The sequence below is a fragment of the Oncorhynchus mykiss genome, chromosome 18, assembly GCF_057628025.1.
Source record: "Oncorhynchus mykiss isolate SJ-2025 chromosome 18, ASM5762802v1, whole genome shotgun sequence".
Classification (NCBI taxonomy): Eukaryota; Metazoa; Chordata; class Actinopteri; order Salmoniformes; family Salmonidae; genus Oncorhynchus; species Oncorhynchus mykiss.
The window spans coordinates 22,159,680-22,173,521 of record NC_143039.1 but is presented as its reverse complement, the minus strand read 5'-3'; the positions used below and the strand labels follow the sequence as shown (position 1 = coordinate 22,173,521).

Genomic DNA, 13,842 nt, shown 5'->3' with positions numbered 1-13,842 from the left:
ACGACATTTATTGGATATTTCAAACTTTAATCAAGTGTAATCAAGTCTCCGTATAAATGCACCTGCACTGTGATAGTCTCAGAGGTCCGTCAAAAGCGCATCATGAAGAACAAGGAACACACCAGGCAGGTCCGAGATACTGTTGTGAAGAAGCTTAAAGCCGGATTTGGATACAAAAAGATTTCCCAAACTGTTCATTTTTACTCAAAGTGCTGTCCTGTTGCACCCTCTACAACAGGGGTGTCAAAGTCAAATGGACGGAGGGCCAAATAAAAAAATCAGCTACAAGACGAGGGCCGGACTGTTCGAATGTTCATTGAAAATTTTTTAAATGACGCATATAGTCTAGTGAACCTAATTGAACCTACTGAAAACCTAACAAATATATTACAATATGATCAGATAAATAAAGCAATATTTTCTTATGGCTCTGTCAGTAATCTTTAATTTTCAACAGACACAAAAGACAAATTTCCTTTATATAAATATCCCCATAACATGAACATTAAATGAAAGAAACCGGTATTCAAGGCACCATCAGTAGACTATATTTTCTATTTTAGCAAAAGTGGGCTAAATTTACTTCAAAGAAAAAACAATAATAGCAATTTTCTATCATCCACTCAACTGAAATATTTTTAAAATATAATTGGATTGAAATACAAAAAAATAAAGTGCAAAAATCTATTAATCAAAAACAACACTTTGTTTAAGGAGAAGTAACATGCAGTGAAAACAAATATTAAATTTTAACTTTTAAACTTGAACTGAGTAAAAACTCTAAATATGTGATTGCACAGTAATGTTCACTTGTTTGAGGTTGAGGGTGATACTTGGTGGTGTCCCATCTTTTCCACAAGTTCATCAATGTTCGGGGTAAGGCTCTGAGCTGAAGAAATCCTCAGAATTGAGTGGAGGTGTTCAGCAGTAAGTCGACTTCTGTGTGATGTTTTGTTCAGGTTCATCAAAGAAAACAGTTGTTCACACAGGTATGTGCTGCCAAACATAGACAACGTTTGAGCAGCCTGGATGCGCAGCTGGGGCATTGTGCCGGGGAGGAAACGGGCGAACTCCGCAGCACCCACTGCCGCATATTTTGCCCTCAGTGCATCATTGCATTGGAGGTCAATCAACTCCATTTGGAGGTTTGGTGGTGAGCTTTCCACGTCAACAGCAAATGGGTTACCGAGCAGTTCCAACCTGCTTTTTTGTGCTTCAAAGTCAGCAAATCGGCGTCGAAAGTCAGCGGCAAGCATACCTATTTTATCAGCCAACTGTGTGCTCGGGAACGCACTGGTAGAGAGCTTCTCTTTCATGGTCTGGCAGCTGGGAAAGTGGCTCAAATTTTCTTTCCGCATCTGCGTCTCCCACAGAGTCAGTTTGGTTTTAAATGCCTTCACTGTACTGTACATATCAGAGATGACACGATCCCGACCCTGCAGCTGCAAGTTTATTGCATTCAGATGACTCGTAATGTCACACAGAAAAGCCATTTCACACAGAAACATTTCGTCTCGGAGTTGTGTTGTGTCTTTCCCTTTGCTGTCCAAGAACAGACAAATCTCCTCACGAAGCTCGAAACATCTTTGAAGCACCTTTCCCTGGCTTAGCCATCGCACCTCTGTGTGATAAGGCAAATCACCATGCTCCGTTTCTAACTCCGTCAGAAATGCCTTGAACTGGCGGTGATTCAAACCTTTGGCTCTGATAAAGTTAACTGTGCGCGTGATGATGCTCATTACATGCTCCATTTTCAAGGCTTTACCGCACAACGCTTCCTGGTGTATGATACAATGATAAGCTGTCAGCTCACCTGTCGCGTTTTCCTCTTGCATCTTTTCCCGTATCTTCGCCACCAGTCCGCTCCTGTGTCCACACATCGCAGGTGCTCCGTCGGTTGTCAAACCCACGAGTTTTTCCCAAGGCAGCTCCATCTCATTTACACATCTTGACACCTCTTCATACAAATCATGCCCCGTAGTTGTGCCATGCATAGGACGTAAAGCCAAAAACTCCTCTGTCACGCTTAGGTTGGAGTCCACTCCGCGGATGAAAATTGACAACTGGGCAATGTCAGAAATGTCGGTGCTCTCATCCACAGCCAAGGAATATGCAATAAAATCTTTTCCCTTTTTCACAAGCTGCTCTTTTAGATTGATGGACAACTGGTCTACTCTCTCGGCAATGGTGTTTCTGCTCAGACTCACATTTAAAAAGAGTTGCCTTTTTTCTGGGCAAACTTCGTCACAAACTTTAATCATGCAGTTTTTGATGAAATCCCCCTCCGTAAATGGCCGGGCTGATTTAGCGATCTCTTCTGCCAAAATAAAACTGGCCTTGACAGCAGCCTGGCCTTGTGATTTGGCTTTTTTGAACAGAGCCTGTCGAGATTTGAGGCCTCGTTTTAATTCCTCTGCCTTTTGTAGCCTTTGTTCCATGTCCATATTCTTGTTTTTGTCCGCGTGTTTCGTTTCATAATGTCGTCTCAGATTATACTCTTTCAGTACCGCCACACTTTCTCCACACAGAAGACACACAGGTTTTCCAGCTACCTTCGTGAACATATACTCCGACTCCCACCTTGTTTGAAACCCCCGGTTCTCAGTATCCACCTTCCGTTTTGCCATTTTTGATGGGTATCTGAAAGTTAATTTTACTGTGATGCTGACGACTGCTGTGCCAATAAATATTGAAATGAAGCAGCCTACTGCTCGGTGCGTCACCTTTGCATTGTGGGAAATGTAGTATTGGTGCGTGTAAAAGATCTGCGGGCTGCCGGCTTGCTGCGGGCCGGTTCTAATAATAAATCAAGATCATCCCAGGGGCCGTAAAAAACCTTCTTGCGGGCCGGATGTGGCCCGCGGGCCTTGACTCTGACATATGTGCTCTACAACCACTGTGATCCCCACCCGGCACAGCCAGAAGAGGACTGGCCACCCCTCATAGCCTGGTTCCTCTAGGTTTCTTCCTAGGTTTTTGCCTTTCTAGGGAGTTTTTCCTAGCCACCGTGCTTCTACACCTGCATTGCTTGCCGTTTGGGGTTTTAGGCTATATAAATTGATTTGATAGAGGACTGAGGGTCTTCCAAATATTGAAAGTGTGTAAACAGTTACCCATTTTATTTTGTAAGTGTATATATACATTTTTTTTCATATATTTTATCAATATATTTTTTTCCACAAATTTTTTTTTTCATTTATTTTTCTCAATTGGGGGTTGGGGGGGGGGGGGGGTGTTAGAATACCATAGAATACCATGGTATTTTGTATATAGTTATTTGTTTCAAAATGTATACCTTCACCAATTTGGCCACTTGGGTACATTTGGGCTACGCTACTTGTGTGGGATACCTGGGTGACTTCATGATAAATGTCATGTAGCACACTCATTTTGGCAGTTATCATTCTGAAACTTTGCACAAGTACTTTTGCCCTCTTATATTTTTCACTGAAATTGTCCATCATCCTATCTGAATTTTATCTTGTTCATTTTAAGATGATACAACAATAAAAAGAAAAAACATATGATTTTTTCCATTGTATTATCTAAACCAGATCTATTGTGTTATTCTCCTACATTCAATTCACATTTATAAACTTCAGAGTGTTTTCTTTCAAATGGTACCAAGAATATGCATATCCTTGGTTCTGTGCCTCAGCTACAGAATGTTAGATTTGGGTATGTCTTCAGGCGGAAATTGCACAAAGTAGGGGGGAGCTCCAAGTTAAGAGGCTCCTCTGTCTTCCACCCATTACCTGTATTAATGGCACCTGTTTGAACTTGTTATCAGTATAAAAGACACCTGTCCACAACCTCAAACAGTCACACTCCAAACTACACTATGGCCAAGACCAAAGAGCTGTCAAAGGACACCAGAAACAAAATTGTAGACCTGCACCAGGCTGGGAAGACTGAATCTGCAATAGGTAAGCAGCTTGGTTTGAAGAAATCAACTGTGGGAGCAATTATTAGGAAATGGAAGACATACAAGACCACTGATAATCTTCCTCGATCTGGGGCTCCACGCAAGATCTCACCCCGTGGGGTCAAAATGATCACAAGAACCACACAGGGGACCTAGTGAATGACCTGCAGAGAGCTGGGACCAAAGTAACAAAGCTTACCATCAGTAACACACTACGCCGCCAGGGACTCAAATCCTGCAGTGCCAGACGTGTCCCCCTGCTTAAGCCAGTACATGTCCAGGTCCGTCTGAAGTTTGCTAGAGAGTATTTGGATGATCCAGAAGAAGATTGGGAGAATTTCATCTGACCATATGACACCAAAATATAACTTTTTGGTAATAACTCAACTCGTCGTGTTTGGAGGACAAAGAATTCTGAGTTGCATCCAAAGAACACCATACCTACTGTGAAGCATGGGGGTGGAAACATAATGCTTTGGGGCTGTTTTTCTGCAAAGGGACCAGGACGACTGATCCGTGTAAAGGAAATAATGAATGGGGCCAAATCGTGAGATTTTGAGTGAAAACCTCCTTCCATCAGCATGGGCATTGAAGATGAAACGTGGCTGGGTCTTTCAGCATGACAATGATCCCAAACACACCTCCCGGGCAACGAAGGAGTGGCTTCGTAAGAAGCATTTCAAGGTCCTGGAGTGGCCTAGCCAGTCTCCAGATCTCAACCCCATAGAAAATCTTTGGAGGGAGTTGAAAGTCCGTGTTGCCCAGCAACAGCACCAAAACATCACTGCTCTAGAGGAGATCTGCATGGAGGAATGGGCCAAAATACCAGCAACAGTGTGTGAAAACCTTGTGAAGACTTACTGAAAACGTTTGACCTCGGTCATTGCCAACAAAGGGTATATAACAAAGTATTGAGATAAACTTTTGTTATTGCCCAAATACTTATTTTCCACCATAATTTGCAAATAAATTCATCAAAAATCCTACAATGTGATTTTCTGGATTTTTTTCTCTCATTTTGTCAGTCATAGTTGAAGTGTACCTATGATGAAAATTACAGGCCTCTCTCATCTTTTTAAGTGGGAGAACTTGCACAATTGGTGGCTGACTAAATACTTTTTTGCCCCACTATGACATTTTGTGACGTGTTTGTTCATTGTGAGCTTTGGCAACGGTGTTTCAGCTTTTCGTGCACGCTACATTTTTTTCCGTGGCAAGCTGAAGTTGAGCCAAAGTCTACGCCTCTTCGTCCATCTTTGGTCAATTATAGGAATTCTTCAAATAAGTGTTTGTCATCAAGGATAGACGACTCGTTTTCATGCACATTTCACTTGAGAAACACTGCACCAAACATCTTATATGTAAATTACACGACTAAGATCTGACAAAAACATCCAAATTAAATGAAAGACCTTGAGTTAGGTTAATTCGGACTATTTTGAGGAAGTGTATACTGGCTACTGCGTCTAAAGGAGGGACAAACAGAGCTATTGTCACCTTCTCTATTTTTTCCAAGCGAAGGTCTTTTAAGGGAGTTTGTGAGCACATTTGTTCAGTTTGAATAGGCTCCAGCCGAAACCAAAGCATGCAGAAGCTTTCAGAGGGTGTCCGTCAGTAGTATTTTCTCACCTTCCAGTAGTCGGACTGTAAGCTGTAGTACCTCTGGTATGCTGATAATGCTGTGAAAGAAAGAAGAGGGATATTAAATACCAGACATACCAAAAGGTTAACACCAACTAACTTTGCTATAAGACCAGCTTTACTTTCAGCAATGCCAAGTTGGGGTCAACTGCATCTAACTGAAATTAAGTTTAATTACATTTTTAACCCAGGTGGGGGGACTAGGTAAAAATAACAAATAAAAGAGAGGAAATAGAGTGTGACAGACACCATGTTACCATACTGTTTTTATGCACAATTCAATTTTATAAATATGGATAGATAACTTGTTCTTTCAACACGGTGGGATCTTTTTGTTTCTCTAAAATGAATTATGTGAGAAATGCTGGTGGAAATGCATTTATGCACAAATACTGATTTTAATAACATTCATATGGAAGTAAACTTGGGAGTCATGCAATGATATGGTGCTTGGTCCTCCCACTATGACTTGAGAAACCATGCAGTTTATTAGGCTACAGATGAAATAACCCACTGGGCACACACCGGTTGACTCAATGTTATTTCCACATCATTTCAATGAAACGACATTGAACCAATGTGGAATAGACATCTGTGCCTAGTGGGAACTCCAGATGAACTTCACATTGTGCTGAAAGTGCACAGTGATCTTCTGATACAATACATTTCAAGGGGCTTGATCGATGCTTGACTGCCGTTTGACAAATATTCTCACAGTAATCTCATTGGGTAGACTAGCCTACCTGCACTCTGCCAGCTGTTGGCTGGAGCCCATGTGCCAAGACCAGAGTAGACACGGGTGTTGCACGCTATACTGAAACCTCTAGACTTTTTCCAATACTACAACATGAAAAATAGTTCGGGACTATCATTTTTGTTACCGTTGGTACTTCTGTCAAATGTGTCTCACGGTTCAACAGTCTATCAGTGCAGCCGATGTCCACCTTATTAAAGTGTGAAAGCACCCTGCCTGCTCCACTTGACTTTAGGCTGCACTGGGAGTCTGGAGGGCATCATGTTAGCTCCCCGCTGATGCTGCACAGAAGTTAACACACTTGAATAATGCCACACGGCATGTAGAAATGTTGACTTAATGTTCGCAAAACAATGTCCATACGGGGGGAGGGGGCGAGCGAGGGGGGAGAGCGCAAGAGGGGCGTCAACTCACCTTTAGCGTACTCCTCCAGGAGGAGGTTGAAGTGACCTAGCTGGCAGAATAACTCTGGCTCCACTTTTCCTTCAGCCTTCAAGATGAGAGAATCATAGGAACGAACGGCCTGGGGACAAATAAAGCAAGAAGAAACTCAGGATGAACACAGACAGCAGTGTTTCTTACCAGGAAGTCTCACATGGGATGAGTCACAAACGGCCCTCTATTCCCTACATAGCGCACTAATCTTAACCAGAGCCTCATATGCCCTGGTCAAAAATAAATAAATAAATAAATAAATAAATAAATAAATAGGGATCGATGGTATGGATTTCCGTTCATTGTGTGTGTTGGACCATGTTTTGATTTGGACTTCTTCCACTGGAAAATAAAAAAACACCGCGAAATGCGCATCACTCACAGGGATGGCTCTGCCTGAGGCCTAATCACACATATTAAACAGACCCACTCCTGGAGGACTACTGCTGAACTCTAGAAACCCATAAACAGTGTTACCTTGCACTCTCAGTAACAGCTCTCTGAGGACATGGCTTCTGAAACAGAGCACAATCACTAAATATACACAAACAGCAACTAAGAAATGCACCATCGCTCAGTCAGATTGCACCAACATTCCTTCAGATAGTCAGTCACACACACACTTACAGTTGAAGTCGGAAGTTTACATACACTTAGGTTGGAGTCATTAAAACTTGTTTTTCAACTACTCCACAAATGTCTTGTTAACAAACTATAGCTTTGGCAAATCAGTTAGGACATCTACTATGTGCATGACACAAGTAATGTTTCCAACAATTGTTTACAGACCGATTGTTTCACTTAAACTCACTGTATCACAATTCCAGTGGGTCAGAAGCTTAAATACACTAAGTTCACTGTGCCTTTAAACAGCCTGGAAAATTCCAGAAAATGTCATGGCTTTAGAAGCTTCTCATAGGCTAATTGACATCATTTGAGTCAATTGGAAGTGTACCCGTGGAAGTATTTCAAGGCTTACCTTCAAACTCAGTGCCTCTTTGCTTGACATCATTGGAAAATCAAAAGAAATCAGCCAAGACCTCAGAAAAAGAATTGTAGACCTCCACAAGTCTGGTTCATCCTTGGGAGCAATTTCCAAATGCCTGAAGGTACCACATTCATCTGTACAAACAATAGTATGCAAGTATAAACACCATGGGACCATGCAGCAGTAATACCACTCAGGAAGGAGTGGTATTACTCCCAGAGATGCACGTGCTTTGGTGCGAAAAGTGCAAATCAATCCCAGAACAACAGCAAAGGACCGTGTGAAGATGCTGGAGGAAACAAGTACAACAGTATCTATATCCACAGTAAAACGAGTCCTATATCGACATAACCTGAAAGGCCGCTCTGCAAAGCCAATGCTCCAAAACCGACATAAAAAAGCCAGACTACGGTTTGCAACTGCGCATGGGGACAAAGATTCTACTTTTTGGAGAAATGTCCTCTGGTCTAATGAAACAAAAATAGAACTGTTTGGCCATAATGACCATCATTATGTTTGGAGGAAAAAGGGGGATGCTTGCAAGCCGAAGAACACCATTCCAACCTTAAAGCATGGGGTGGTGGCATCATGTTGTGGGGGTGCTTTGCTGCACTTCACAAAATAGATGGCATCATGAGGTTGGAAAATTGTGTGGATATATTGAAGCAACATCTCAAGACATCAGTCAGGAAGTTAAAGCTTGGTCGCAAATGGTTCTTCCAAAATGGACAATGACCCCAAGCATACTTCCAAAGTTGTGGCAAAATGTCTTAAGGACAACAAAGTCAATGTATTGGAGGGCCATCAAAGGCTTGACCTCAATCTTATACAACATTTGTGGGCAGAACTGAAAAAGCATGTGCGAGCAAGGAGGCCAACAAACCTGACTCAGTTACACCAGCCCTGTCAGGAGGAATGGGCCAAAATTCACCCAACTTATTGTGGGAAGCTTGTGGAATGCTACCCGAAATGTTTGACCCAAGTGAAACAATTGAAAGGCAATGCTACCAATTACTAATTGAGTATGTAAACTTCTGACCCACTGGAAATGTGATGAAAGAAATAAAAGCTGAAATAAATCAGTCATTCTCTCAACTATTATTCTCACATTCTTAAAATAAAGTGGTGATGCTAACTGACCTAAGATAGGGAATTTTTACTAGGATTAAATGTCATGAATTGTGAAAAACTGAGTTTACATACACCTTAGCCACATACAGTTGAAGTCGGAAGTTTAAATGTAAGTGCATATTAGCCAAACACTCACAAGTGGAATGACTCTTGCCTAAGAGATCCGCTTAGCTTTTTTCATGTTTAATTCACTGTTGCCAATTCTGATGTCACTTACAGTTAGGCCCTATATCTGGGTGGCTCTTAGATCAGTCACTCACCAAGCGAGAGAGAGAGAGAAAAAAAAAAGTATGTTTGAACAAGACCGATTCAAAACTGTTTGCAAATCGAACACTTAAAGAACGTTGATAATGACCAGCCAATGATTAACTCAATGACAGCATTAGGTATTTGTCTCTGAAATGTGCGTGTCCGTGTGTGTTTGGGGAGGGTGAGGTGGGTAGAACGTCCACTTGGCACTCAACTGGACTACCAAGTTCAGGGGAGTTTGTGCTATGACAGTGAACCAATAACACATATGCCCTTGGCCTACTCAATATTCATCAACGTTGAGGGATAGTGGGCAATACTGTGGTGTGTTAGATCACTCAGAAGGCATGGAATGGGCTGGGGAAGAACAGAACCTAACGTAGGAATACTATCTGCGTACAGCAACTAACTCCATTACAAAAGGAGTTCCCTCTGTGGGACCAGTCATTTGGTTACATCCTGTGTGTTATGCAGACCAGACGAGAGACGTGCATAAATGTCTGTTGTACCGCATATGGCAAAACAAAAAGGGGTACGTTCCAGAACCTAAAATTGACCCCGCCAAATGCAGGAAGATTTTTGGCATTGGCAGGTAAGATGTCTATTTCACCAGCCATATTGGCAAGTGGTCAGGGCTCTACAGTACAAGCATTTCACTCGCATTTGCAAATAAAAAAAGTTCAAAGTCAAGCATGAGCACATTTCCAGATACAATAAATGCTGCAGTTGCTGTGGTCAGTGTCGTTTTGTGCCATACCTGGTAGCTAATCACACAAAGCACAACGAATCACACACAGTGAAAAGGTATTTACCCCTTTCTGAAGGGCTCTACTTTTGCATCCAAATAAATTATACTGAATGTGGTCAGATCAAAACCTAATAGATTAACTCCACACATACTTCATAATAAGCAACACCCAATGCCTGTGTGAAAAAAATCATTGCCCCCTTAAACACAATAACTGGTTGTGCCACCTTTAGCTGCAACGACTCCAACCAAGCACTTCCTGTAGTTATTGATCCGTCTCTCATGTCGCCGTGAAGAAATTTCAGCCCACTCTCCCATGTACAACTGCGTTAACTCTGACTTGTGTGTTTTCAAGCATGAACTGCTCGTTTCGATTTCACATGACTGGGAATACAGACATGCATCTGCAGGTCACAGATAACTTAAAGAAATAGATGGGCATGGATCAGAAAACCAGTCAGTATCTGGTGTGACCATTTGCCTCATGTAGCGTGACATCTCCTCTGCATAGAGTTGATCAGGCTGTTGATTGTGGCCTGTTGTCCCACTCCTCTTCCATAGCTGTGCAAAGTTGCAGAATATTGGTAGGAACTGGAACACAATGTCGTACAGGTCGATCCAGAGCATCTCCAACACAATCAATAGATGACCTGCATACTCACCAGACAATGTCATGGAAGCACTGGGACATTTTCAGATTCCAGGAATTGTGGACAGATCCTTGCAACATGGGGACATGCATCATCATGCTGAAACAAGCTGATGGTGATGGATGAATGGCACGACAAAGGCCTCAGGATCTCATTATGGTATCTGTGCATTCAAAAAGCCCATCGATAAAACACAATTGTGCTCGTTGTCAGTAGCTTATGCCTGCCCATACCATCACCACCATTGGGCCCTCTGTTCACAACATTGACATCAGCAAACCGCTCACCCACACGACGCCATCTGCCCGGTACAGTTGAAACCTGGATTAATCTGAGAATATCACACTTCTCCAGTGTGCCAGTAGCCATCATAGGTGAGCATTTGTCCGCTGAAGTCTGTTACGACTCCAAACTGCAGTCAGATCAAGACCCTGGTGAGGACGATGAGCACACAGATGAGCATCCCTGAGACGGTTTCTGACAGTTTGTGCAAACCCACAGTTTCATTAGCTGTCTGGGTGGCTGGTCTCAGATGATCCCACAGGTCAAGAAGAGCCGGATGAGGAGGTACAGGGCTGGCGTGGTTACACGTGGTCTGCAGTTGTGAGGCCGGTTGGACATACTGCCAAGTTCTCTAAAACAACGTTGGAGCAGGTTATGTTAGAGAGATGAACATTAAAATTCTCTGGCAACAGCTCTGGTGGACATTCCTGCAGTCAGCATGCCAATTGCAGATATCTGTGGCATTGTGTTGACAAAACTGCAAATTTTAGAATGGCCTTTTATGGTCCCCAGCACAGGTTGCACCTGATCATGCAGTTTAAATCAGCTTCTTGATATGCCACCTGTCAGGTGGATAGATTATATTGACAAAGGAGAAATGCTCACTAACAGTGATGGAAATAAATGTGTCCACAAAATGAAAGAAATAAGCTTTTTGTGTGTATTTGAGTTCACCTTACATGTTGCGTTTATATTTTTGTTCAGTGTGTGCATATGTAGCCTGAACAATGAAAAATAGCCTCAGACCTTTATTCTTCTACCACAACAAACTTTACAGTTGGCACTATGCAGTCGGGCAATAAGCGTTCTCCTGGCATCCGCCAAACCCAGATTCGTCAACCGGACTGCAAGATGGTGAAGCGTGATTCATCACTCCAGAGAACGCGTCTCCACTGCTGCAGTGTCCAATGGTGGCGAGTTTCACACCACTCCAGCCGATGCTTGGCATTGTGCACTGTGAGCTTAGGCTTGTGTACGGCTGCTCAGCCACGGAAACCCATTTCCTCAAGCTCCCAACAGACATTTGTGTTGACGTTGCTTCCAGAGGCAGTTTGGAACACATTTAATCAATGCACAAGTATATATATTTTTTAACCTGCATATTTAGTTAATATTGCCTGTTAACCTGTCTCGTTGCGAACTCTGAAGATATTTCTTCCTAACAAAGACAGCAAATTTCACCAAAGGGGGGGGATGATTTAACAAAAGCGCATTTGTGAAAAAAGCACAATCGTTGCAAGACTGTACCTAACCATAAACATCAATGCCTTTCTTAAAATCAATACACAGAAGTATATATTTTTAAACCTGCATATTTTGCTAAAAGAAATCCAGGTTAGCAGGAAATATTAACCAGGTGAAATTGTCACGTCTCTACGTTCATTGCACGCAGAGTCAGTGTATATGCAACAATTTGGGCCGCCTAATTTGCCAGAATTTTACGCAATATTGACATAACATTGAAGGTTGTGCAATGTAACAGGAAAATTTAGACTTATGGATGCCACCCGAATGGTTCCGTATTTCACTGAAAGAATAAACGTCTTGTTTTCGAGATGATAGTTTCCGGATTCGACCAGATTAATGACCCACCTATTTGTGTGTTATTATGTTATAATTAAGTCTATGATTTGATAGAGCAATCTGACTGAGCGGTGGTAGGCACCAGCAGGCTCGTAAGCATTCATTCAAACAGCACTTTCGTGCGTTTTGCCAGCATCTCGTCGCTGTGCTTCAAGTATTGCGCTGTTTAGGACTTCAAGCCTATCAACTCCCGAGATTAGGCTGGTGTAACTGGCTAGGAATGGCTAGCTAGTTAGCGGGGTGCGCGCTAATAGCGTTTCAAACGTCACTCGCTCTGAGACTTGGGAGTGGTTGTTCCCCTTGCTCTGCAAGGGCTGCGGCGTTTGGGTAACGATGCTTCGAGGGTGGCTGTTGTCGATGTGTTCCTGGTTCAAGCCCAGGTTGGGTCGAGGAGAGGGACGGAAGCTATACTGTTACACTGGCAATGCTAAAGTGCCTATAAGAATATCCAATAGTCAAAGGTATATGAAATACAAATCGTAGAGAGAGAAATTGTCCTATAATTCCTATAATAACTACAACCTAAAACTTCTTACCTGGGAATATTGAAGACTCATGTTAAAAGGAACCACCAGCTTTCATATGTTCTCATGTTCTGAGCAAGGAACTGAAACGTTAGCTTTTTTTTTTTTTTTTTTTTTTTTACATAGCTCATATTGCACTTTTACTTTCTTTAACACTTTGTTTTTGTATTATTTAAACCAAATTGAACATGTTTCATTATTTGAGGCTAAATTGATTTTATTGATGTATTATATTAAGTTAAAATAAGTGTTCATTCAGTATTGTTGTAATTGTTATTAACTTAATCATTTTTTAATTATTTATTTTAAATATATATATATATATTTTTTTTTTATCTACCTGCCAGTGGCTGAGGGACCAAAACTTAGTTTCGGGCCCTGGTACTTTCTCTTTGAACAGCTGAATAGTCTCAGCGTGATTGAGTGCTTGGGGATGTTTGTTTGTCGAACGCCTTATGTCACCATTCAGATTGACTGGAGGTTTGTTTATGGTGGAAAGGGGGAGGGGCCAGGAGAAATGACAGACAGCACAGCTGAGGGAGGCCAAGCCCAGAATTTAACAATCACAGATGACAAAATCAATCTAATTAAATTTAACTGCGGCTCAGGCTTTATGAGAATGCGCGCGCACACACACACACCACACAGTAGGCTTAACAAGCATTCAAGTTCATACGACAACAAACTAGATGAAAGTGTGCTGTTTACTCCAGTAAAGCGATGATGCCTAATGTGGCACTGGTACACAATGCTGCAGGAACGAACATTGGTGCTTGGTAATGAGCTCCCACAATGCATCTGTTATTTCCTAACAAACAACACATCTCATGAAAGTAAAACACAAATACAATGATATGGGACAAAGCAAACAAGCTGTAAATGTGATTTTATACCAGTAAACAAACCGCAATTGATTCCATAACATGTAGCG

At 42.0% G+C, this 13,842-nt stretch overlaps 1 protein-coding gene across 2 annotated transcripts in view; it reads right to left on the bottom strand.

Annotated features, from left to right (window-relative positions):
• Nucleotides 1–13,842, bottom strand: part of LOC110495476 (lysine-specific demethylase 6A) — a 60,273-nt gene that overhangs the window by 41,320 nt on the left and 5,111 nt on the right. For both annotated transcript variants that reach the window (XM_021570750.3, XM_021570751.3), the window contains exons 3-4: nt 6,735–6,843; nt 5,555–5,604 (exon numbers count right to left, since the gene is read on the bottom strand). In XM_021570750.3, the coding sequence (XP_021426425.3) occupies nt 5,555–5,604; nt 6,735–6,843 (159 nt within the window). The remainder of the gene's footprint in view (nt 1–5,554; nt 5,605–6,734; nt 6,844–13,842) is intronic.